Genomic DNA, 26,652 nt, shown 5'->3' with positions numbered 1-26,652 from the left:
AAATGGACTCTAATCCCAGGCCCCAGCATTTATGAAGATAAAAGAGAGCTGGGAAAGCAGGGGAGCTCCCAGATGGGAGCCGACAGCTGGGACAGTGGATGCTCTAGGGAGCACGAGGGCTCTGATCTAGTGAATTGAGTAATTATATGATAGCAGATTGAAGGGGACATATTAAGGAACTAAGAGAGCCCAATTCCTGGCCTCACTCCAGGTGTGCTGTGGAGGCAAGCGGCTGAGGCCATGCTATGCTGGCAGGCTATGTGTGGTGCATTTGAAGCAAAGATACGTGGGTAATCCCAGTCCTTAGACACATGGGACATCTCCTATCCTCCATGAATTTCTGCCACATGGTGCTTTTCAAGGATGGGACATGGGCTTAGGAAGCGATGGAATGGAGAGGTGGGGGTGGGCAGCAGAAGGGGCAGAGGAGCAGGGCAGAACCCTGTTTCGTGTTCAGCACTGTGCCAGGTGAAACCCAAGTTACAGACCCAAAGAAGCAGGTGGACACTCATGAGTTTCAGCAGCTTTTAATACTGTCAGACACTCCTACAGGGTGTGTGGTCTTCCCTTCCGGGACTCACTCATGCCCTCACACAAACAGTCCATCTTCCTTCTGAAACATACATGAAGATAGTCCAGTTCTGCATTGCGCATCACGTCAGAACCACACCAGAGACACACATTCCTGCCAGCTGGGACTGATCCCAAATCTAGAGGCTCCTCTCTGCCAGGCGCCAAGCCGTTGCCATGCTGTGAGGTCAGTGAGGGGCACACTGTGCCCATTTGCCACCACTCTCACTCTTGTAAGCATGTAGCGTGCATCGATAGACCCAGTATTGCCATTCCAAAGCACTCAAGTCTCATGAGACAGCCTCCCTCCCTCCCCCCTTAAAATCACAAGATTGGCTTAAAAATCATGAATTTCAAAAAATAATCCATTTGGTCTTAAAAATCCTGAGATTTAAAGAATAATCCATGTTGGGTTCTTCTGCCTGTCCTGAGTTTGGAGCATTTAATGATCATGTTTTCAAGCTTTTCTCTGCAACCAGGAAGGCAAGAATCTACTTGGTTTTCTCCTTAAATGAGAGCAGTCTCCTGCAATCAGCTGACTCCGGGAGCTGGGGCTTTGAGAAAACACCAAGTAACATGACTCAGAATAAAATCAGAAACGGTATCAATGTACAGGGCTGCCCTTAGGATTTATGGGGCCCTATGCGGTACTACTATATGCCCAATGGGAGCTGGTGTGGGGAGGGGATGACGATTTTAAAGATGTGATTTTACAATCTTCAGCAACACACTAATGAAATATTTTTAAAACAAATTTTAAACTAAGCTTCTGTAGAATAGTAAATTCAGAACTTGGCAGGCATTGGCAAATGCCTATTAAATGGCTTCATGACCACTTGAATGGCTCTTTCACAGGTTCCGTGTTCTGCTAATAGGGCTGGCAGGCTTGTTCATTTTTAAGATAACTAGATCCTCTCCAGAGGAAGCAGAACCGCAGAACAGGGATAGGAGGAAGCAGCTGGATAGACATTAAGACCCAGTGGTGCCCCAGATCTTCAGGTGCCCTACACAACTGCGTATTCTGTGTATGGGTAAGCACTGCTCTGACAATGTGAATCAGGGCAGGGCAGGCACCCAGGACTGCATGATGAGGCTGTGGTGGGCACCAAACCCACTGAGGGCAACCTTTGCTCAAGATGAAGGAAGAAACATTGCTGAGCCTGGGACTGTCACGAGAAAGCAAGGGGAGTTAATATGCAAACTGAGCAGCCTCAATGGGACTTGGCAGATCAGCAGCACAGAGCAAACTAAGTGCCCTTCCCCAACACACACTTTGTACAGACCAAATGCTCCAAGCACCCTGCAGTGATAAGGCAGCAGTTTGGTTCAGAACCAGGACATAACGAGTCCCCACTCCAGGCTGTCATGCAACATGTCAATTGACTCGGTGCTGAGGATCGTATCATGGGGATTGCTGTCGGCTACAGAGTTCCCTGCACGGCAGAAGGGTGTAAAAGCTCCATACCACAAGGCTAGTTTCCTCTATGTGCTGCCTCTGCCTTGCTCTGCTCCCCGCCCCCCCCCCCCCCTTGCCTTGGCATGGTAGAATTGAGGCAGTATCAGGAAATATGGCTGGAGAATCTCTGGGTTCTCCTTTAGCTGGGCACCATCATGGGACTCGGTGCCACAAAGCACCATGGACAAACTGTTTGCTGGGGCCAGCATTTTGCCCTCCAGGAGAGTCTGGGCTGTGGACTTTGCCATGAGGTACCTCAGTGGTTAGAGCCCAGGAACGACGACTGCCTGGGCAGGCATACGGGCCTCATGTTTGGATGGCAATGGAGGATGAGAGACTGGTGGTGACTGTCAGGTTGACTGGGCTCTCCCGTATGAACCAGCCACAGCAGGGTGCTCAGAAGTGAGGCTCCTAGGACCACAAGTATAAGGAAGGCAGGTAGCACTGCCCCTGTCCTTGTGCTCGCCGGGTCTGTAAGCAGCATGAGTACTGGTGTCCACCCTGGGACATTATGGGCAGGTGCTGGACTTTGGGTCAGGCACCCCGCTCCCTCACAAGATTTTGCAACAGCAGTTACTCATGCCCCCCCCCCTTTCTCCCAGCTCCCCCACTGGCAAGCAGAGATCTTCCCATGCATGTGCCCTTAGGGAACAGGGCAGCTTCCCTGTCTGAATCCAGTGCAGGCTTTTGCCTGCGCTCGTGCCCTGTGTCCTCTGACTTGGTCCATGTTCTCGCCCCTTCTCATCACTCCCTTGGCACTGTCCTGAAGTGACAGGACCCGCAGCAATATGGCAGCTGGGCAGCAGCCTGCAAGCAGGGGATGATTGGTGCACTTACAGCAACAGATTATTCCCAAAGGTCCTTCTGAATTACTTTAGGAGCCAGAGAACTGGAAGCTCCTCCCCTCGACTCACAGGTCAGGGGGAAGCCCGCTACTTGCCAATGCTTGAGAGACTGAGGCCATGAGTGGAGGGGCCTGCCCCGAGCTCCTGGGCATCTCACTCAAAGGCTCCCCTGTATGCTGATGGAGACCAGGAAGCTCTTGAGTGCTAAGGGCCCTTCAGTGGAAGCAGAGCTAAAAGAGGGAGTAGTTTTCAGGATCTGATGGAGGTCGCTAGGGCCCGTTTGCAGAGAGTCCCATAAGGGCCTGGGTGGGAAATACCTGGACCATCATGCAGGGGCTAAGAGGGCATAAGCCCCTCACCTGGGACAGACCCCTAAAGTGCAGAGCTGTGGGGCCAGAGAGCTCCATGGTTTTCTGCATGCTAGTGCAAGCATAGTAGCTCCACCCATACAGGGCCATCACATTCTCTTCTAAAGCAAAGGCAGAGGGGACCCAGAGTCCTCCCTTGACATTTCTACCAGCTACAGTCATGCACTTTCTGCCCCTCTCCAACTCTCCCCTCTGCCAGACCAGGAACCAAAGACAGCCGTCACGGGGCAGCATGGTTGAGACACAGAGAGGGAGACATTACAGCAGCAGGAGTGCAGGGGAAGGGCCAGGAGTGGGGAGCTGGGGGGTAGGGGCAGCCCAGTCCTTGCCTTCCACGCCACCTTCCCTGGCTGACTACTCATCACAGCCCAGCAGCTCCATGCGCAGCGTGATGCGGTTGTGCCACGCCATGGGCAGAATGCGCACAAAGCGGGCGTAGAAGGGCACGTCAAAAACATTCTTCTTGTGAGAGGTGTTGTCAGTGTTTCCTTGGAAGATCTGCAGAGAGAGGGAAGGAACCATTAGCTTAGGGAGCAGGTGCCATGGAAAAGGAGGCACTGCTGGGTTGAAAAGTACTGTAGGAGGGGAGCTCTCCAAGTGCCCTGCCCCCCACATACAGGCAGTCCCCGGGTTACATACAACATAGGGACTATAGGTTTGTTCCTAAGTTGAATTTGTATGTAAGTCGGAACTGGCTCCAGATTCAGCTGCTGCCACTGAAACTGACCAGGGGCTGACTACAGGAAGCCGGAGGCAGAGTTGCTCTGCCCCCAGCTTCCTGGAATCAGCCTGATCAGTTTCAACAGCTGCTGAATCTGGAGCCTGGGACAGAACAGCTGGGGCGCTGCCTGGTAGGTTCCCACAGGACCAACCCGGCAGCACCCCAGCTGCTCTACCCGAGGCGTCCCGCAACAAAAGCCTGGTCTACTGGGGGGGGCGCACTAGCTGCGCACCCTCCCTCCCCAGCAGACCAGGGAGACCCGAGCAAAGCCGCCCAGGTGGCGGGACCCCTGCCGCCTGGGCGGCTTTGCTCCTGTCCCCCTGGTCTGCTGGGGGGGTCCAGCAAAGCCGCTGGACCCCCTCCAGCAGACCAGGGACACCCGAACAAAGCCGCTGCCTGGGTGGCTTTCCTTGGGTGTCCCTGGTCTGCTGGGGGGGTCCAGCGGCTTTGCTGGACCCCCCAGCAGACCAGGGAGACCGGGAGAAGCTTTTCTCGCCCCGGAGGAAACGGGTGGCGACCAGCCGCCCGTGAGCTCCGGGGCGAGAAAGCCCCGTTCGTAAGTGCGGATCCGACATAAGTCGGATCCACGTAAGTTGGGGATTGCCTGTACACAGCAAGGATGGTCAGTATGACGGGCCCCATCATGTCTGCCCCATTAAACACTAGGTGCAGCTGCTGATAAGCTAGGCACTGAGATATGAGCTAGGCACCAGCAGCTCTTTGGTTGGTGATGCCACTCCTCTGCTGCTATAAGCCATCTAGGCGCCTGCCCATTCCAGCCCCTTTGGAAATGCTGGAATTTGTAGTTTCCCCCTGTGCTGCCAAAGCCCCTTCCCTGCACACACCTTGCTGCTGTTTGTCCTGTTGTCCTTGTAAACCGTCCAGGACGTCCCATCATCACTGTAAGCCACTTTGTAGGCTGCCACATACTGAATGTGCCCAAAATCTCGAGCCCCTTGAGTGATGACGCCGGTCACCTTCTTCTGTGTGCGTAGGTCGACCTGCCAGAGACACGGGGCTTTTTCAAAGGGTGCCACTCGCTTTGCCCCCAAAGTGAGTCAGGTCCCAAGAGAGACAAGCTGGGAGAGGCAGGAGCTTTGCAGGCCTCATCCACTCAGCTCTACTGATGGCCCTCAGGCCTGACAGCAGTCCCTCTGCTATTCCAGTCCTGGGCTTCGCATGGACAGCCTCCGGCTCTGTGCAGCTTTGCTAAGTGAAGATCACCCACTGCCTAGGACAGCTCACTGCACACACCAACCTGTCTGACTGGGAACATGGGCAGATTCTACCCACAGCCCAGCACAGTGCATTCCCTGGGGAATTCCCCCTCTGCACAAATGGCACAGAGACAATATAGGCAACCCCACACTGAACCTGGTATGAGGGTGTGCTGGAGTGTGGCCAAAGACAGGAGTAAGCAGCTCTGGGTTAGGCGAGGGAATGGCTAGGGCTCTTCGGGCTCCAACTATTCTGGGCAGCAGAGCGGTAAGTGAACCGTGCAATGTGCCCTAGGCCCCAGAGCAACTCCAACGTAAGCATACAAAGCTTCCTTTGCCTTCCCCCAGCCTGGGTGGCCTCACTAGTGCTGAGCTTCCTCACAGGTGGGAAGGAGGGAGACGAGGGAACGTGGAAGAAGAGCAGAAGGCTGGCGTGGAGACAAGCAGGTGGGTTACCCAGAAGGAGCTGCAGTCCGGGTACACGGACTATGTGCCAAACGATCTCATAGGGCCAGAGACACCCCCACGAAGGAAGGGTAAAGGGACCCAGGCTGAGATGCTGTGACATTGCAGGGACAATCAGATAAAGGCAAATGCTGGGAAAGGTCAGTTCTGGAAGGCTTGTTTCCTAAGGGCAGGATTGGCTTCTCAGCTCTCTAGAGACACTCTCTGGCCTGGCTCTTCACTCTCTCTGCCTAAGCTGCCACCACCGAGGATTCTGAAATCACCTGAAGGGAGGAGCTGGGGCCTGGGATAATGACAGGAAAACTGACAGATTCATGTATCAGAGGGGTAGCTGTGTTAGTTTGAATCTGCAAAAGCGACGAGAAGTCCTGTGGCACCTTACAGACTAACAGATGTATTGGAGCATAAGCTTTCATGGGCAAAGACCCACTTCGTCAGATGCATGTACCACAAAGTGCCACAGGACTCCTCATCGCTTCTGATAGATTCATGTGTCCCAGGAGTTTCTGTCCCCTCCCATAGCTCATCCGGAGCCAGCACTTAAGCTATAGGCAGGCTCTGGAGTAGTCACAGGGCTGAGCATTTCCCCTGTGATTCCCTCTGCTGGCTGAAAAAAGAACACAAGGCAGCAACTGAGGCCACACAGCAGAATCAAATTCTTAGCAGAAGAGTCAGGCATGGGGCATGTAGCACAGGACAGGGACGACTGAGCCAAGCTCCCATGGCCTGATCCATATAGAACCGGGATGCTGATCTTGACCATGGGGGCGGGGGGAGAGATAAGTGATGGGACTGACAAGGGTTTCTGACAGCCACTCCCAACAAGCAGCTTCCAGTTCCTCATACATAGATCCAGGGGTGCAGAGGGGACCCCTAGAAAACAGGGAGGGATAGAAAGAGGTGAGAATCGCAAGGTAGGAAACTGGGGAGAGGGGAGTCCAAAGTGTCAATGAATCCCTTCCTGAGATTCGTTTGCAATCCCATATGCACAGAGCACAGCAAACACATGGCTTTCTGAAACAGGCTCCAGCCACTGCCCGTATTCTGCCCAAGATTCAAGCTCCCCTGACAAGGACCCCCAAAGCATCCTGCACCCAGGCCTTCACAATAGAAATATATGGCTCCTCAAGAAGCTGTAATGGACTATTAGATCCATTTTTACACATGGAGAAACTGAGCCAGATGCCTTGCTCAAGGCTACAGTGGGAATCAGAATGAGTTCTGCTATTGGAGCTCATGTACTCCTTGGCCCCAGGCCTATGCTCATATCACCAGACTTCCCTACCTCCCTGCTGGCACAGCTACTGTGGGGTGAAGGGGACACACCTGCAGCCACTCAGACTGGTCATTGTTGAGTGCGGTCCAGGCATTGGTCTTGCCTGCCTTGTTCAGACGGGCGTAATGTGGGTACCAGGTGAAACCATCAATGCCCCATGTCTTGAAGACGCTGGAGGCTGTGATCTGCTGGTCAGAGATCAGGTGGGATTTCATGCCCAGTGGCTCCGAACAACCTGCCGTGTTGAAATACACTGTAACACAATGGTTTATAGACACAGTGAAAGGGAAGAGTCCAGCAGCATCGTCATCCCAAACAACATAGAGCAGGACCCAGAAATATGAGATACTAAACCAGTCCCAGGAATCCCAGAGCTATACAGACCACAACCCCAAAGATGCAAAGAGCAGAGACCACAAAGGCAGACAGCAGAGATGCCAAAGACAGAGAAAGCACTGAGCCTTGAGCACACAGAGCTGGGACCTCAAAACTCCCAGGCCCTCTCAGGAAAGCAATAGAGCCATTGAAATGGGCGAGTTTAATTTTTTTTTCAGTTCTGCATTTACCTTATACCTAATTTCCCCTGAGAGGACCATTCACTGTGTGGCAGCGCCCCCTGCTGCAGGAGGGCTGCAAGGACAACTCTCAGTACTTTCCCTCCAAGAATGTGATTAAAATTTGAACTTGTATAGTGATAGAGATGCAGCCGTGTTAGTCTGGTCTGGCTGAAACAAAAGACAGGACTATGCAGCACTTTAAAGACTAACAAGATGGTTTATTAGGTGATGAGCTTTCATGGGCCAGAGCCACTTCCTCAGATCAAATTGTGGAAGAAAATTGGCACGACCTTATATATCAAAGTGATACAATAAAAAAAAACACATATAAAATTGACAAATCAGATTTTAGAACAGGGAGGGTGAGGGGGGAAGGTTAGTGTCTGTGAGGTAATGATATTAGGAGTGATAATTGGGGAAGCTATCTTTGTAATGATAATCTTTGTAAAAGCATTACCTCACAGACACTAACCTTCCCCCTTAACCTCCCCTCCCCCCATTCTAAAATCTGATTTGTCAATTTTATATGTGTTCACTTTTTTTTTATTGCATCACTTTGGTATATATGGTCCTGCCAATTTTCTTCCACAAATTGATCTGAGGAAGTGGGTCTGGCCCACAGAAGCTCATCACCTAATAAACCATCTTGTTAGTCTTTAAAGTGCTGCATAGTCCTGTCTTTTGTTTCAGCCAGCCCTTGTGTGTGTGGGGGGGGGGGCGGGGGGAAGCTCTGCTCTCCTCAACACAGCACAGCACACAGCTCCCTGGCTTTATGTGCAGAATCCACTCCAGGGGCAAGGTATTGTTTCCTTCTCCCATTCCCTGGCCTAGAAAAGCCTATCTGGATTGTTACATGGGCCAGTTCCTACTGTAACCTTGCAGCCAGGAAATGGGATCAGCCCCGCACTTCTCATTGTTACCGGTGGGTGTCACTGTGGGCACTGATGCAGACAAAGAGAAGACTGGGGCAGAGGATGGGGATGGAAAACCAAAGCACAAACCCCTTATGTGGAATGAGACCTGAGCTCTCAGTGCCAAAGCAGCTGGGGCCCAGACCTGCCAGCTTGCGAGCAGTACTCCCTTTCCCTGAAAGGCTCCCGAAGATGAACTCCAGATCTTACCTCTGGGCTAATTCCTGTCGCTTGCTCTTGTTCCCAGGGCTTGGACCCCTTCTGCCATATTCCTGAAGGGCTCTCCCCCAGGTTCCTCACCTCTCTCTGTAAGGGACTGGGCCCTGGCAGAGCCCAAGCACTACTGGGGTCCTGGCAGGGTTCCAAGGGCACAAAACATACAGTGAACTTGGAAGAGTCATAGCACTAGAGATAGAGGCCTCTCAGTCCCCCAGAGCTGTTCTATCATGGACTGTGGCCACAGGCATGGAGGACTTCCAGCTCTGTCCCAGGCTCTGCCCCTTTTCCATTCCTTCCTCCAAGCCCCGCCTCACTCTATCCCAACCTGCTTATTCCCACCTCCTCCTTCCACTGCACTATACCCCACAGAGCCTCCCGCACCTTGCAAACAGCTGTGACATGGCTGCACCAACCCCGCTAGCAATACACCGGGGGCCAACAGCCAGGCAGTAAAGGTTTGCTCCCAGCCTCCCTGACAACACTGAGGGCACGTCTAAACTACAAAGCTTTTTCAAAAGAGGTTTCTTCCAATCGCATTTTCGAAAGAGGATCTTTCGAAAATTAAAGTAGTCTGGATGCATTTTGGGGGGGGGAACCCCTTTTTCGAAAAAAATGCGTAAATCTTATTTTTCAGGAAGAATTTTTTCAAAAAAGGTGGTTTTTGTTTTTTTCACAAAAAAAATGCCTCCAGATGACTTTCATTTTTGAAAGATCCTCTTTCGAAAATGCAATCAGAAGAATATATGTAAATTCCAGGAATCTGCATATCCTCTTTTGGAAAAATCTTTGTAGTTTAGACATGCCCTGACTGGACAAACACACAAGGTACATTTCAACGAAAACAGCAAGCCTGGCTCCCCACTGGAGCAATCCAGAACCTCAGAACAGTACCCACTGTGCCAAGCGCTGCCTCGCATGTGTCATGTTAGGAATGTGGAGCTAGCAAGAGAGAAATTGGATTGGCTGAGCCTACTACAGCTAAATTACATTTTCTAGGGGACTTTGATCCTGAAGAATTTTGCAGACACTACAGAGAAATTATCTCAGCAGCTGTTCAACAGCCGCACAGAAGCGCTGCTCGGGGGGGTTGGGACAGAGTGAAGAAAGACCCCAATTGAGACTGCCTGGGAAGGATTTAGGGAGTAGAATGTCATTATCTAAGAAGTGATTTGGCTGAAACCCTGGAGTTAATACCCCAATGTTCATGAAACGAGCTAACGGATCTTTGACAACCAGGGGTCATCAAGCCTTGTCAGAAAGGCAACACCAAATCCCATAGCCAACACCACATCCCATAGCCCTGCACGGATAGCCCTGCACTGCAGTCAGTAATGACTCTGAGGTGATAGCACCCTCTGTCAAGTTGCCTACACCACTCCTTGCACCATGCCTCCTAAATGCCACTGATATACTAAGGGCATAGACCTGAGTCTCAAGAACTGGTTTCTACATCTGGGGTAACTTTAAAAATCATTTTCTAAGCATTGACTCAGCCCAACATGTGTGATCTGATGAGGTAACAGCCTGTGCTGTGAATAACAGTGGTGGGCAACCTGAGGTTTTACGTGTGGCCCACAAGACATTTTGTTTACTGTTGCCTATTCAGACTTGCCAGATTTCACTGGTTTCCATCTGCGTCATTTTTTTCCTACCGATATTACTAAAATGACACATGTGAAGTGAGGTGTGTGCCCATTGCATACAAAAATGCCTGTGAGAGCCTTGTGCTTCCTCTGCAAAGTGCTGCTATGGTTCAATGGCACACCCCGCAAATTCTAGGCATGCAAGCGCAGTTAGCAAAACTACTCCATCCCATGAGACCATGCAATGTTGCAGTCCACTGAGATGAAGGAGGGCCATTCATGTGGCCCACTCATTAGCCTAGGTTGCCCATCCCTAGTGTACATGCACATCCGCCTCAGAGATCTGTAAGACAGGAAAGTGAATGCCCCAGAGCAGCAGGCCATATCCTTGGCCCAGGGTAGACAATTACCATTCATTTCGCAGCCAACCAGCTCAAAGCGCAGTGTGCAGGCCCTGTGACACCCCACAGGGTAGATGCGGATGTACTGAGCTGTGATCGGAGGACTGAACATGTTCGTCTTCATGCCATCATTATTCACGTTCCCCTGGAAAACCTGCAATGGCATAGGCCAAGATGAGTGTTTAATGGCCAGGAATAGGGCCAATATCAAGTCCTCATCCCGTCTCTCCCCCATATCCTTGTCCACCATATTACTAAAATGACACATGTGAAGTGAGGTGTGTGCCCATTGCACACCCTAACCCTAACCCTAACCCAGCATTTGTAGACTCAACAGAAAAAGCCATTTGACAGAACACAACTCATCACCAACACAGATATTCTCTGGAGAGTCACAGTGTTGCCAAACCAAAATTCTCGTATAGTCACAGGATCACAGCCACTTAGGTTTTAAGAAATACACCAATTATTGCAAGATCTATCAGAGAAAAATCAAGAAAACTGGTAACACTGCTGTCAATTAGTCGGTAAGTTTATAGGCCAGCTGACTTACAGGGAAGGAGTGCTCTTGGTTCTGTAAATAAACACCTATACAGTAATGTATACTGTACCATACAGTAGAAGTGCCTGAATTATTTGTTACCAGTTCAGCGCCTCTAGCAAATTGTTTGAAGACCAATCCCATTCTCTACAAATGTATCTGTGGACTAGATTTGATGGAGCTGAACAAATCATCAACCCCTTTAGGGAGTTGCATACTTTTCACTTTGGTCACTGTTTACTCTCTTTGCTGTGTGGCTGGTTACACATGGTATTGTGTCTGCTCCCTGATAGACTGACAAACATTTTGAACAGGAGACATCGTACATGGAGGCTGCCCACAAACTTGTGAATCAGAACCCACAGCTCAGAGCGAAGCAAACTTGGGATATTCGATTCTCTGCCTGTGTGCAGCTGTGTACAACTGTTGATATTATTATGAAACTACTGGTATTTATTGTTCCCAATACTTTTCTGAGAACCCAACGGTCCTGTGTGCAGCTCCTGCAAAGACACAACATCTCTTCTAAGCAAATGCCAACCCCAAGAAGGGACACAAAGCTCCCACCATTTCACAGTGGTAACATGCAGATGTGCCAACGCTCCCAGGATATCATCCTCCTCGCTCCAGGCTGATACAGCCCCCACATTTCCCTCCCACATGCGGAGGCAGCTGGCACATTACTGCAACTACCCACCTTGTCTCGATCCTGAATCTCATCCTTGCAGAACACAAACACACGCCCATCCAGGCTGTGTGCTACTTTGAAAGAGTGGACGTACTCTGCCCAGCCTGCCCGACTGGCACCCTGTGTGATGATCCCTGTCAGCCGCATCTTCCTCAGCAGGTTTGCCTACGGCACAACATAAGGTTTCTCAGATGGGCAGGTAGCATGCGACAGAGCCTAACGCAGAATAGAGGCTGCACTACACCCTGCTCTCCCAGGCCTTCCATGGAGTATTAGGTTTGTGTGACCTGCAGCCCAGCTGGACTCCTGAGAACCAACTCAGCTTTAGTACTGTTGAAAGTGACTGCCCTGTGGAGGGTGGTCTGTCCATCTGCGGGCTGTCCCATTGTTTCAATGCAGATCTCCCTCTCCCCACAACCTAACACCATGATCTAGGCCCCTGGTCAAGGAGGGAAGGATGCCCAGCTGTACCAACAGAGTACACTGGAGGGTATTCCCTGAGTACCACTTCCCAGGAGATGGAGCATCCTGCATCATCAAGAAATGCCAGCTGACCCACAAGGGATGCTGCCCTGAGACACCTCCTTCTATGAGTCATGTTAACATTAGGAGGATGTCCATGTGACATGGCTACTCCAAGGTGGAGATTTCAGCAGGGAATAGTACAGCAGGTTCACATTCCCATTAGGGATGTTAAAAAGTGGGTAATTGTGTAAGCGTTGAAAATCTCAGCTGTTACACGGTTACAAGTGCCTTGCGCTCCTCACAGGATGGGAGGCAGCTTCGCGTGCTCACCCGCTCCCAGGCCAATTAGAGCCTGGGGATGGGGGAGCCGTGCAAAACTTCCTTCACCTTGACCCCGCCCTACGCGAGCGTACGGCACTTTAAAGTGATGTGCACTTCTCACAGGGCAGGGGGGTGAGGGGAAGGGCAGAGGAAACTTTGCATTTATCTCCCACCCCCAGGCCAATCAGGGCTCAGGGGTGGGGGAGCATGTGGCGTCTCCTCCTACTCTGCGAGCAGCGCGCAGCGCTTCAAAGCGTGGTGTGCTCCTGGCAGGGTGGGAGGAAGCTTTCTGTACTGTCTTTCCCTCAGGCCCTAATTGGCCTGGGGTCAGTGGAGTGGCAGGGCCTCCACAGGCTGGATCAACCCGTTTGCCCTTTTGCCCACCCCTGGTCTAGTGCTTGGGGCTTCAAAAGAAGCCTGTTCTGCAATGACCCACCCAAGAGAAAGTCTGTGTGTTCCAGCCAGCTGGTACCTGAATCCAGGGGCTCTTGTCATAGTTGCTGGAGGTCCAGGCATTTACAATTCCATTGTTGTTGAGTCGGGCCAGCTCGGGACCCCAGCGCTGCAGGCCTAGGAACCCATAGTGCACAGATGAAGCTGACAGCTGGGCATCTGCAATGGCCCTTCCCTCCATGCCCAGCAAAACGGCACAGCCTGGAGCAGAGAAAGGGAATGGGGGCAAGAGAAGGGTGGGAGATTGGGGATGAAAAGAAGGTGGGTAGGTCATCAGTAAAGGGCTGTGTCTACACTGGCATGAATTTCCGGAACTGCTTAAAACGGAATACTATTCCGTTTTCAGTTTTTCCGGAAAAGGAGCGTCTACATTGGCAGGCTGCTTTTCCGGAAAAGCCCTTTTTCCGGAAAAGCGTCTGTGGCCAATGTAGACGCGCTTTTCCGGAAAAGACTACTGGGCTGTCTACACTGACCCTTTTCCGGAACAGTGTTCCGGAATAAGGACTTATGCCCGAGCGGGAGCAGAATAGTTTTTCCAGAATAGCGGCTGATTTTGTACAGTAGAGCATCGTTGCTTTTCCGGAAATTCAAGGGCCAGTGTAGACAGCTCGCAGCTTATTCCGGAAAAGCGGCTGATTTTCCGGAATAAGTGGCCCAGTGTAGACACAGCCAAGGAAGAACAAGAACAAGAGAGAAAAAGAATGTAACACTCTCACCATCGTATTCCTAAAGTTCTCTGGAGACACCTCTTGTCTCATGGGAATGAAAAGGATACTAGATCAGATCAGGGACCTTCTTTGGCCACTTGGGGCTTTGGTTTGGAGCCTCATTAAGATGAAGAAGATGGCTAGTTCTCCCTGATCCCCAGCCAATCTGGCTTCACCCCAACCCCTTCCCATAGTTGTGCCCTCAACACTTCCCAAACCAAGTTTATTCAGACACAGTTGGTCTACAGTGGTCTTGAACGCTCTCAGAGAAGATGTTCTTTTCACCACCATCATAAGCCTGGACAGCCTGAAGAGGGAATGCTCCTTGTATGAAGCTCTCTTTTCTACTACCCAGCCATCACGGCTGTCCCATCACAGCAACAAGATATACGGAGATTCAAAGAGGGAAAGTCCCCTCTGGGATGGGTTTGTGACCCAGCATCTGGGACCATCCCAGAGTCATGAGGCAAGCAGGAGGTCCTCCATAAGGGACTCAGTGCTCTCTCCGGGATGCCTCCCCAGCACTAATTTCATTCACACTGGGCTCTCCAGAGTCAACGGGCTCATGGATGACTATTGAGCAGCTTCAAAAGTCATCAACCTCAGTTTTTTCCTAACCACAACCCATGAGGCCTCCCTTTGTGCTCGCTGGTACTGCTGAGAGCAGAGAGGGGCATCAGGAAGTGTGTATGTATGTGTGTGCACACGTGTGTGTATAGAGGCTGGGGTGTCTAAAACCACCTGTCACAATGAAGGACTTACGGACATGGCAGGTCTTCCCCAGGAATGGAGAGGGACATTTGCAAGCATAGTCACCGCTCAGGTCTAGGCAGGTGCCTCCATTTTTGCATGGCTCTGAGGAGCACTCGTTCACATCTAGGGGAGATAGGAGTGAAGATGAGAGAGAGCCACAGCCCTCCCAGCCTCAAACCCAGCATCACAGGATGGGCAGGGAATCATAAGAACATAAGAACGGCCGTACTGGGTCAGACCAAAGGTCCATCTAGCCCAGTATCCTGTCTACCGACAATGGCCAGCACCAGGTGCCCCAGAGAGGGTGGACCGAAGACAATGATCAAGCGATTTGTCTCCTGCCATCCCTCTCCAGCCTCTGACAAACAGAGGCCAAGGACACCATTTTATCCCCTGGCTAATAGCCTTTTATGGACCTAACCTCCATGAAATTATCTAGCTTCTCTTTAAACTCTATTATAGTCCTAGCCTTCACAGCTAGGACTATAATAGAATCCCATCACACACACACAGATTTATCAGCAGGCAGCCGCTCTGGCAAGCCAGGTGAGTGCTTTAATCCAAGAAGCTGTTCAAACTGCTGGGTTGCTTGCAGGAGTAAGGGCTCTAGCTGAGATGCCCAGCTACGCCACTCCTACCAGAGTGGACTGGACTTAGGGGCACAGGTGGTTCTATGCATCTGTGTGAACCTCTGAGGAGGGTCCCTCTGAACACTGCAGATGATGCACAAAGTCTCCTTTTGAGCAGGCAGAGCCCCAGGTGTCATAAAAGCAGAACTGCCACTGGCCAAGCTATGGTTAAGATGCAGAGGCCAGACACACCCCATTGCACTGCCCTTATCCTCAGTATCTTTATAATTTTTTCTAGGTCCCTCAGGGCACTCACTGCTGAACTCTGCATCCCACCTGGAGTCAGACCCTGCATCCCACTTGGCTCTGCTCCGACACTGTGCCCACCAGGCCCTGCATCCTACCAAGAGTAAGCAATCACATCCACTCCAGTACAACCATCTCTTCCAGCATCTCCCCATATCCCACCCAGCTCTAGTCCCTGCATCTCACCTGGTGCTGGCCTACTTACCCCAAGTGGCACCAGCTTCCAAACCCCACCTCATGTCTCCCCTCCCACTCTAGCAGCTCTGGGACCCATGATTCAGAGCAGGTCTGACAGCTGGGCTGCTACAGAACAGCTGGCATCACAGAGCCCCTGCCAGTGGACACGAGAGCCAGCAAGTAAGTTCAGAGGCATGTGAGGGGAGAGAGTCACCTGCAAGACCTTGCTAGTGCATTCCCTGAGCTTCGGGGAGAGAAACATCCAATGCCTTGGTGGAAACAAACCCAGGGGGTATTTTGCTGGATTAGAAACTTACAGCTCCTCCCCCAGAGACCTCATTGGAAACCTACATAAATACAATCCACCCCATGGACACCAGGTCTCCATGCTCCCCTCCCACTTCAGCAGCTCCTCCTGCATTGAGGTCTTTCTGCCCCTTCCCCATCCTCCCCAGAGCCAGTGCTCGCTGCCCCCGCCCTTGGAGAAGCAGCCCACACTCACTCTTTTGGCAGTGGGTGCCTTCATACCCCGCAGGGCACTTGCAGACATACTCGGTAAAGACATCGCCCCGGTTGGGCACCATCTGGCACTTGCCATTGTTGTGGCAGGGATTAGGCTGGCAGGGACCTGGGGAAGGAAACAGAAAAAGCAAACAGTTGTCAAAAGGGAACAGGATAAGGAAAAATCAACCTGGTTCCAGGGGTGAAGGGCTCGGGTTCAAGCATGCCCTTTACTGTGACTTGGTGACCCCAAGACATGCTTGGCTCTGATATTATTGCATTTGGCTGTTAGTGCCCCTGAGGTGTGTGTGACTCTGGTACAAGCCTGCACTGGTTGTCATCAGTGTTTGAAACTGGGACCTTCAGCTCCATAACAGAGCGCTCTACCACTCCATTGCCTGGTAGCAGTAGGAAGATGTTATCCTGCAAAAGACCAGTCGCTAGAAAAGGGCATGGCATGTGCTTAGACAGTCTGTCATTTATTTCCCCATGAAAAGAAGCTCATCCTAAGACTCTAAGATCTACCTATGTTCATGTCCTTGGGCACCAGTTTTTTAAACAACAGCCTGCACAGGTCATTGGCGAGGTGGGAATTTGAAACCAGCTGGGGGAGGAGGTCATGGCATGGGAACTTTGCTATTTACTTGTGCCTGCAAGGCACATGTTGATCTAACAGATCCACACACTTGGCTGGTTTATTGTTGATGCATCACCACAACATGCAGATCACATTCTGGTCTCCAGGGAACAGAACCTCTGGATCTCCCTCCCGCATGGGCTGTACCTGTCTCTGTGTCATTGCAGTCAATCCCAGCGAAGCCTTCGGGGCAGATACAGAAGAAGGGAGTCTCACTGCTACCAGTCAGGCAGGTGCCCCCATTCTGACAGTGGTTCACATCACAGAAGTCACCTGTAACCAAGGCCACAAGTCATTACAAACCCTAACTGCCAGGGAACCCACACACAAGCCAGCTACAGACCCAGGTCTTTGACTTAAATCTGATTCTACAGGAAAATTCAAATGCAGATATCCTGCCTTTGCAAAGCTCATCCATGTTCCGTTGGGGGCAGCCCATTCTGAAATTCAGTGGCACAGCGGCGGGGGGTGGGGAGGACAAGGCTGAGTTCACTCAGGGTGCTGGTGCTCCAGGACTAGATGGAGACACACTGGCAGAGCTATGCTCCAGAACTGGAACAGCAGTCAGGACAGACAGGCCACTTGCAGAGCTGGGAGTAGGGAACTTGCCCAGCTCCCAACATCCTTGTGTCCATGGCCCCAACCTGCCTTCTCACTGCAGTTCCCTAGGATTTGCCCAGAGATCAAAGTCACTCATAACTGAACTCCCCCTGGCATTTCCCGCTCTCCTCATGTGCCTTGAATGTCGCTGCCTCCTCCAGCACTGCAGGACAATGCCCTAGGTGAGGTGTGCTAGGAGCAGGAGGGTGGGGGAGGCTTAGGAAAAGGGGAACCATCAGTTCCCCCTGCTCCAGGACTGGGCCTTTGCTTTGATTTCAGCTGCCCTAGCAAACCAACAAGGAGCTCCTGACAACAATTTTCCCAGCATGTTGCCTCACATCTTACCATTTGACAGAGACAGTCTCCCACTTCCCATGCCCCTTCCCCACCACCGACTCCTCCCCATCTTGACCAGCCTACATTGGTTCTTCATTCTGCGCCCCACAGCTATGTCGTCAGGCCATCTATTTTCTATCATGCAGATCTCATTCTTTGGGGACATTTCCATTATTCAACCGAAATGTGCTTTTCTCCAACTTATTCCTCCTAGTTCACTGGGCTGGGGGGAGGCCGTGAAATGATCAGAGGCTCCCTGGGAGGAAGGAGTGAAGAGTATTGATACTCAGAACTAGGGATGTGAACAGTTAGTCGACTATCCAATAAGCAAATGCTCATCGGATAGTCGACACACTAGTCAGCCAGTCGCTTCCCCCTCCCCTTGCTGCCTCTATCAGAAAGAGGCAGCAAGAGAGGTGAAAGAGGAGGGGGTGCTTCAAAGCGGCAGTGCCCCTTGGAGCCCAGGGTCAGTTGAGGGACTCTGACCTTGGGGGAGGATGCTGACCTTGGGCTCTATGCAGCCCTGATGCTTTGAAAAGCCACAGGGAGCACAGGGTCAGTGGGGGACTGGCAGGCTCTGTGCTCCCCACAGCGCTTTTGCCTTTGAAGTGTAGCAACAGCCCTGGGACTGTTGCTACACTTCAAAGGCAGAGGCGCCCTTATCGACTAATCAAATAGTCAATGCAGATTAGCCCATTAATCTAAATTTAACATCTCTGCTCAGAAGCAGCAATGGCCTCCTTGGGGAGTAAATGCAGGAGTGAACATTCCTCCTCCCACCCCCTGGACTTGCATCCCAGCAGTGCAGGGAGCAGAACAGAACGGAGTGAGCTGAAAGGGTGACACATGCACTCATCCCAGTAATCAGATGGGCCAAGCACCTGACCTTCCAGTTAGATAGTTTATATTTGCCAAAGATTGAAAAACCGGCATCTCCTAAGCAACGAATGCTCTGCAAGCCCAGAAGCAAAGTTAAGAGCTAAGGGTACGTCTACACTAGCCCCCTAGTTCGAACTAGGGAGGCTAATGTAGGCATTCAAAGTTGCAAATCAAGCCCGGGATTTAAATATCCTGCACTTGATTTGCATCTTCCCGGCCAGTCGCCACTTTTTGAAATTTACAAGTCCGGACTAACTGCCCGCGTCTACACACGGCAGGGACCTGGTAGTTTGAAATAAAGCCCTACTTTGAACTATCTGTTATTCCTCCTGGAATGAGGTTTATCAGGTAGTTCGAACTAGGGCTTTATTTTGAACTACCAGATCCCTGCCGCGTGTATACACAGGAAGTTAGTCCGGACTTGTAAATTTCAAAAAATGACAACCGGCCGGGAAGATGAAAATCAAGCAGGGGTTATTTAAATCCCGGGCTTGATTTGCAATTTAGAATGCCTACATTAGCCTCCCTAGTTCGAACTAGGGGGCTAGTGTAGACATACACTAAGGGGGTACAATCCCAAGGCCTATCACTGCATGGAGACAGGGCCAGCTGCTGCTCCAAATAACAAGTTAGCACAAGAGGGGTCAGCCTCCCATATGTCTCACACATGCCCCAAGAAAATTCATCTACCCAGAGGGCACTTCCTGACTGTGCCCATTTCCTGGATGCATGGGGAGGCTCCCAGGACCCATCGGGGCATCTGCCCCCCCAAGGAGTACCCAGAAGTCTTCCCACCTGCTTCCACATGCTCCCCACCTGTTTCCCACCATCTGGGGTTCTGTGCAGCATACCGGCCTTTGCCCAGGGCCAGCCCTCTGAGGCTACGTCTGTACTGCAGGCTTCTTTCGGAAGAAGCTTTTCTGGAACAGATCTTCCAAAAAAACTTCTTCCGAAAGAGAGCATCCTCACTGCCAAAGCACATCAAAAAAGCTATCTGCTTTTTTGAAAGATAGCATCCACGCTGAATGGACGCTATCCCGCATTTAAGCTGTGATGACTATGGATGGAATGGCCACTAGGGCATGTATGGTTTTTCCTCTTTCCTCTTCTTTCAAAAGAACTCCCTCTTCCCCGTCCACACACACCTTTTTGCAAAAGAGCTCTTTCAGAAAAAGGCTTCTTCCTCATAGAAAGAGGTTTACCCAACATTAGAAAAAACCCTCTGTTCTTTCAATTTTTTTTTCAAAAGAACACGATTGCAGTGTGGAAGTGATGTTTTTTTTTCGGGAAAATGGCAGGTTTTCCAGAAAAAAAAACCAACCCTCTATAGTGTAGACATAGCCTGAGAGATACTCCCCTGGAGATAGATAATCTCCATTTCGAGGGCAGGTGCAGTTCACAAAGTACCAGGCAAGTTCCTCCTATCCCATTCTGTCAGCCAGGGTCTCAGCGCTCACATGCTGGGTCTCCCCCTCCCTCCATAGAGGCAAGAGGGGAACCACTCCACAGCCTCTCTGCTGGCCAAGGAGCTAGCTGTGAAAGTGGGTTTGGCTGTGCTGAGCTGATACCCACCCGCTCATTTCACACAGGGACTGCCAAACATCTGGCAACCATTTCTAGGTCCCCTCCATGCTGACTTGGGCAGGATTCAAACAGGTGAACTCCGGGTAAAAGGTTGTGCCTCCCATTACCAAGCACTGGGGCCACCTTCCCTCCTGACACAAGGCTTCTCTCTGCCACACCAACTCATGCTGCAGGTGTAAGAGCTGGGAATTAGTGCAGGTGGAGACCCCCGGGGATAGGCTCCCACCCCACTACCTGTGTGGAAGTTAACGAGCTGTGAGCGCACTGCTCCGAGCTGCACTGAACAGCACGTCTCTCATTAGCCTAAGCCACTGCTCAGGGAGTTATAACTAATTAGTCTTTTAATAGCAAGGCTCCTCAGAACTAATCCCACATCCCAAGCCTCCATGTCTGCAGGGTGCGCGCGAGGCAGAGGGACCTGGCTGGTGTGTCAACTAGAGGCTTCAAAAAAGCTGCTGCTGCTCCTTTAGCCCAGCCTGAGAAAGCGGAAGAGCTTGGGCACCAGGTCAAATCGCTGCCTGTGCCGCCCAGCCTGGTTCTGCATGACCTCATCTTCCATCAATGCACTGCCATGAGCAACAGCGGAGGAGGAGGAGAGGAGGGAAAAGAAGGGCCAAGGAGGTGTGGGGAATCTGGGATGTCTCTTCCCATTTCATTAATCAAGGAGGGGGAGATATTTACCTCCCCCTCTCACAAGTCTCCTGGACACTACAAAAATTCAGACTCAGGGATCCTTCACACTAGCTGGCAGAGGCTCTATGCACAGTGCTGGGTCTGTTCAAGAAGAGGTGCAGGCTGCTTACAGAGATACATGGGTGATAAGTGTGTGTCCACCAAAGCATCCACTGTGCTAGCTGCCTCCACTCTGGGAGCATCTGGTTCGCACTGGAGGCCAGGACTCAGCAAAACAGGTGTCTGGGCTGGAAAAGCCCCTCAACCACATTCCTCCCCAAGGTGGGGGCAAGATGTTCCCAATAATCTTATGCATATTTTAAATCTTGCAAGTAACTAAGCTTCCTCTTCCCTGTGGGGATGATTCCTCACCCTCTTTCCTGCAGGGCTCACTGGCTACACCCCATTGAGCAGGCACATGATGGGCCAAATTTTCAAAAGCAGCCAGTGAGCTGTGGTGCCTCAATGGCTGGGACAGCTGGGGCCAAATTTTTACAGCTGAGCAGCACCTCCCACTCCTGCTGCCTTGGCTGGAGTTGTGAGCACCCAGCTTGGAAATGTTTGCTAATATGGCCCCAAGAATGGGTAGAGAGGCAAAAGTAAAGTCTTGAGAGGCTCTGGGCTCCATATCCCAGTTCCTCTGGGCTGAAAGGGCAGGGCAGTCCAAGACTCTGCCTTAGGAGAGGAAAATGGATGCCTCTTCCAAGGAAAACTAACAACATAACCTGCATGACCCCCACTGCCCTGGGCCCATGGTCCAGCGAGTTCACCCTGTTTTTTCCCTACTACTCCCACAGTTTCATCCCACATCCTGTTCCTCTGCTCTCCCTGTTTCCACATATTCCACTCTCTCAGCCCCTTACCTAATTCCTATCTGCTATCCTCCAAGTACAGCCTCCTCACCACTGCCCAGCCTCTGGTGGCCAGCCCGGCGCTCAGAACATGCCCATTCCTCCCTTCCCAGTTAAGGGCCATACAAACAAGGAAGGGTGGCTTCTTCTATAAGAGGGGAGTGTTACCTAACAGTTAGAGAAGGGATCTGTCAAAACGCCTGGGCTCTCTTCCCAGCTCTGGCAGAGAAGAAGACTGGGGCATGGGATGTCAGTTAGGACTAATGGGTGGAGTAGCCAATGGCCATAACAGGGAGCCAAACTTCCTAGGGCCTATTCAGAGCCACTCCCACAGTCTCTGCCTTGCGACCTAGTTTCTGTGCGGCCCTGTCTCTCTCTCTCACACACACACCTGGCACAGAGGAAGGGGGGACTGAGAGAATCGGGTGCAAAAGGTGCAAAGAGCCGGGTCTCGGCGACGTTATTGCAGACGCGCTACTCATTCTCTGTATAGGGCCGTACCCGTCCCGCCGGGGCGGCCGATTCTCCCCGGTTTCAGCATCAGCCAGAGTGGAAGGGGACTTGAGTAGCTGCGGCTTGGCCCGCTGCACCCCCCACGTGGGGACAAGGCGAGTCCCAGAGCCAGGGGATCCCAGAATCTGAGCTGCGACAGCAGGTGGAAAGTGACAAGTGAGCCAGGCGGGGTACGCCCACCCCCCGGCACCCCTGAGAAGTGCGACACCTGGGACTCCCTGGAGCAGGGCAAACAGTGCAAGGGGAGATCGGCCAGTGATCCATAGCTGGGGGGCAGGATCCATGCTGCAAGACTTAGGCAGCCCCCCCCCACACACACACACGTCCCCATTGGCCTTACTGCTGCTTCTCCCCTCTCGCCCATATAAAGTCACTGCGCCTACGAGCCAAACTCACCCCTCACAGCTAAAACCACCGAGACAGCGAGGATGGCCCCGAAGAGCGTCTGCAAAGCGCTCGATTCCTTCATCCCCCTCCTCTCCGCGGCGCCGGTCCGGCTGGAGTCGCTCCCCGAGTCTGTTTGTGTCCCGACTTCTTCTCCAGAGGGATTAAGAGTCAGCGAGTGAGTCAGACGGGCGCCCGCCCCTCCGAGGCTGAGCCCGCATGACACCCGGCCCCACGTGCTCCCGCTGCCTGGCCAATGACATGCGGCACCCAACACAAGCCGCAGCAGCTTGTGCGGGTTTGCAGGGGATGGGCACACGTCCCACGCCTGGGGCAATGCACGGGGCTTGGAAACTCCCTTCTGAAGGAAGTGAAGTGAAAGTCCATGGCTGTGACCTTCCGTTGCAGCAAGGAGCAAAATGCAAACCCAGTGCTAAGGAGCTGTGTAACTGAGCTTGTGCACCTCTAGGCTCGGCAGTTCATAGCCACAGCACCTCGGGGCTTGCTGCATCAGTGATGAATGTAACAAAATTGGGTGAGCACCGCCACCTTTTTCATTATAAATTAAGCATTGGCCCTTACTCCGCATACCTGGCTCTTGTCCCACAATATTGCCCCCTATACCAGTCCTGGACTCTACACAGCCCTGCCAATGCCCCTCAGGCCTGACCTGCGGCACCCTGCTGTTCACATCCATGCCTTCTGTTCAGCTTTGTCCATGCAGCTCTCTCCTGACAGGTACACCTCCCCTTTCCCCCCAAGCATTTGTGGAAATTGAAGCATTGTCAGCTAACTCCTGTGGGGTCAGGGGCATATCTTTGTTCTCTGTGCAGTGTCTAGCACACCAGGCTGGGCATACTAGGCACTGCAGCAACAAAATAATAAGCAAACAGCGTTGGATTAAGTTGCCAATTAGCCAACATTTATCATCATCATACACACACAGACTAAAGACCCTTGTGCCAGTCAGAATAACCAAGGCTGAAGGCATTGCACCAGGCATTATGTAAAATCTCAGTTCTGTGGATCTACACATTCCTGGGCAATCACACAGGCAGCCCCAGGTAGGGTCAGGTCATGTACCCTTTTGCATGTCAATGGAAAATTTGAGAGCAGGGTGCATGGAAGTGTTTTTGATCATCATGGTGACCTGGCTGAAGAGCATGAAGCACAGCTTTCAAATGCAATGAGTGAGTGAAGGAAGGCCAGATCTTTGGTAGATTGTGACATTCCCATAAAGACCAATCATTTTATGCTTAGGATTTGGTGCTGACAGTGCATATGCCACTAACTACTCCAAATCTGCTTGTAAGAACATCCAGATTTTTGACCCATATAGCAATACAGGTAGTCAAAAGTCAGTCACCAAGGATGTTTCCAATGCTGCCTTAATTTTTGTAGGACCTACAAACAGGGCCATCCCTACCCGTGCTGGTGCCATTCACAGTCCAGCACTAATACCCCCTGTGAGGGAGGGGGGAAATGTCTGCCCTGCCCAGGGAGGGCTGAAGCTGTGGGGAAAAGGGGTTGCCAATTCTTCTGGGCCACATGGACTGGACACTATTTACTGCAGTGATATCTGGCCTGTCCAGTCCGGAAAAGTTGGCAACCCAGTTCGCAGACAGGAGGGAGGTGTGAGCTGGAGGACTCCGGAGTAGCAGCAGAAGGCCATGTAGCTGGCCGAAAAGAAAAAGCATTTTTAAGGGGAAAGTGCGACTTCTCTTCAGCTGCTGCTACATTGCTGCCCCCTGCTTTGACTCCTCCAGTGTGTGAGGGCCACTCGCCACCACCTGGTATGGTTGCCAGATAGTTTAACCAAAAATATTGAACACCACCCCCCCCCCCAAAAAAAAAAAAAAACATAGGGAGAAAAAACTCACCGGGGAAAAAAATTCTGTTGAGAAAAAAAAGTTTTTGAGCAAAAAAAAAACCTAGCATGTGTAACCACTACGAGGCAGATTCCCCCAGCCCGTGCTGTAGAGGTTTCTTGATCTTAACTGTTGCCATGGTCTAGGTGCCACTGCATGGTAACCACACTAGGGCTATGTCTACGCTGGCGCGATCTTGTGCCAGAGCTATGCAAATGAGGCTAAGCGTGGAATATCACCGAGCCTCATTTGCATATCTAATGAGCTGCCATTTTTGCTCCTTCTTGTGCAAGAAAAACCCTCTTGCGCAATGCCATTATTCCTGAAAATAATCAGCAAGAGCCTCTTGTGCAAAAATGGCGGCTCATTAGATATGCAAATGAAGCTCGGCGATATTCCAGGCTTAGCCTCATTTGCATAGCTCTGGCGCAAGATCGCGCCACTGTAGACTTAGCCTAGGTGTGTGGGTTATATATTTCCCCGAGGTGAGGAAGGGGGTCCAAAGCTTCAGAGACCCAGTTGAGATCCTGGATGAGCCCCCCTTGTAACCACCACCAGATGGATTTAAACTTGGGGCCTTGGGAGCTGAGTATAAGAGCCTCTACTCTCTGAGCTAAAAGCCAGCTGGCTCTCAGCCCATGCTGTAGAGCAGTGGTCCCCAGCGTTTTGGGGTTGCTGGGCACCTGGGGGCAGGGCACCTGGGGGCATGTGCCGCGACCCCGGGAAGGGGCTGCCCGAGCGCCGCGCGCCCGGGGCCGGCACCGGCATGTGCCGCGACCCTGGGCAGGGGCCGCCCAGGCACCGCATGCACGGGGCCGGCACCGGCATGCGCCACGACCCCGGGGCAGGGGCCGCCAATGCGCCCAGGGCTGGCACCTGCCGCACGCCCGGGGGCAGGGCCAGCCCAGATTGCTCCGCGGGTGCACATAAATGGCCCGGCGGGCGCCATGGCGCCCACGGGCACCGCGTTGGGGACCACTGCTATAGAGGTCTCTTGGTCTTAACTGTTGCTGTGGTCTAGATGCCACTGCATGGTAACCACACTAGTGTGGGGGTTACACATGGCCCCTTTAAGAAATGCTTTTGAGGCTTTTTGGCCCTAACAGGCTGTCGGTGGCCATCCACCATCTTGTCTTCTTGCTCTGGGCCAGACAGCTCCCCTGCAGAACCAGGTAAACACCTGGGATTTTCACCTCCTATCCAGGAAAAAATCAGAAAGTACTGGACATTTTAGGTGTCCGGCATTTTCTGAATTTTTTTACTGGACAGGAGGCGAAAATGTCAGACTGTCTGTCTAAACACCATGAAATATGGGGCAATTTTGTGCCCCAAATTATGTGGTGCCCTACATGGCTGTGTGCTTTGTGTCTGACTAAACAAGGGGGGGTAACCCCTGCACAAGCGGGCTGTGCTCAGGGCTGCAGGGGCAGGAGCGGGACAGGGAGGCAGCAGGGGTTGAATCCGCCCCCACACTCTTCAGCAACAGTGGGAAGCAGATTCCACACCCCGATCCCACAGCTGGATTCCACCTCTCCCTTTGCAACATAGCCCCTGAGGAAGTGGCACGACCCAGTGGAGGGGAAGGGGAGTTGAGTAAAGGGGTGTGATTGCAATCCGCCCTCATTGGCAGCAGGAAGCCAAGCAACACAGTTGGGAGCCAGGGGAGCGGAACGGGCTGGGTCATTCCACTTCCTCAGGGGCTACATTGCTCAGGGAAGGGGTGGAATTTGGGTGTGGGAGTGGAGTGGGGGGGGGGGTCCCAAGTCCCCACACTCCCCGGGGTGGCCCCACTGAGTGCAGCCTGCAGGGAAAGGGGTGATTGGGACTAGCTGCCAGAACCAGCGTTGCCCCATACTCAGAATGCAGCTACTTAGGGCACCACAGAATTTGGGGCAATTTGGTGCCCCAAAATTTTCATGGTGTCATACTGCGTACTTTGTCTATTGGTAGGGACAGCCCCATTGGCGAGGCAGGTTAAGAAAGTGTGAAGTTTGGTAGCAGCCTGAGCAGACTGGACAGTCAGAGGCTGTCTGCCCAGCTTGTTTGCTGCACTGAGAAGTTGTTTCCATTTCCACCATTCCCTCCATGTGGCAGAAGCCAGGATGTCCTCTCCCTTTGCTCTCCCCTGCCTGATCTGTGAAGAGAAAGGGATTGTGCTGCACAAATCCATTCTTCCTGCTGAGCCTTGGCAGCAGCAAAGATAGACCCATCCAGATGGCACTGCCCTAGCCATCCCCCTGTCCTCATATTCCTGCCAG

General features: G+C 52.1%; 1 protein-coding gene across 3 annotated transcripts; it reads right to left on the bottom strand.

Moving 5' to 3' along the window:
* Positions 1–511: 511 nt before the first annotated feature.
* Positions 512–22,718, bottom strand: MFGE8 (milk fat globule EGF and factor V/VIII domain containing). Of its 3 annotated transcripts, none has more exons than XM_075897064.2 (10): positions 22,539–22,716; positions 16,855–16,980; positions 16,072–16,197; positions 14,527–14,640; positions 13,077–13,258; positions 11,828–11,983; positions 10,599–10,743; positions 6,969–7,171; positions 4,806–4,961; positions 512–3,737 (listed from the first exon to the last, which is right to left on the bottom strand). In XM_075897064.2, exons 1-10 carry the CDS (start codon positions 22,609–22,611, stop codon positions 3,594–3,596), a joined length of 1,425 nt encoding a protein of 474 aa, XP_075753179.2. In that variant the 5' UTR covers positions 22,612–22,716; the 3' UTR covers positions 512–3,593. The 3 variants fall into 3 exon arrangements, with proteins under 3 accessions (XP_075753179.2, XP_075753180.2, XP_075753181.2); XM_075897065.2 differs by having other exon boundaries at positions 6,969–7,153; positions 22,539–22,715; XM_075897066.2 differs by lacking the exon at positions 14,527–14,640 and having other exon boundaries at positions 22,539–22,718.
* Between the last annotated feature and the right edge of the window lie 3,934 nt (positions 22,719–26,652).

Source organism: Pelodiscus sinensis, chromosome 14, assembly GCF_052426305.1.
Source record: "Pelodiscus sinensis isolate ZL-2025 chromosome 14, ASM5242630v1, whole genome shotgun sequence".
NCBI classification, from domain to species: domain Eukaryota; kingdom Metazoa; phylum Chordata; order Testudines; family Trionychidae; genus Pelodiscus; species Pelodiscus sinensis.
This window is presented reverse-complemented; position numbering and strand designations above follow the sequence as displayed.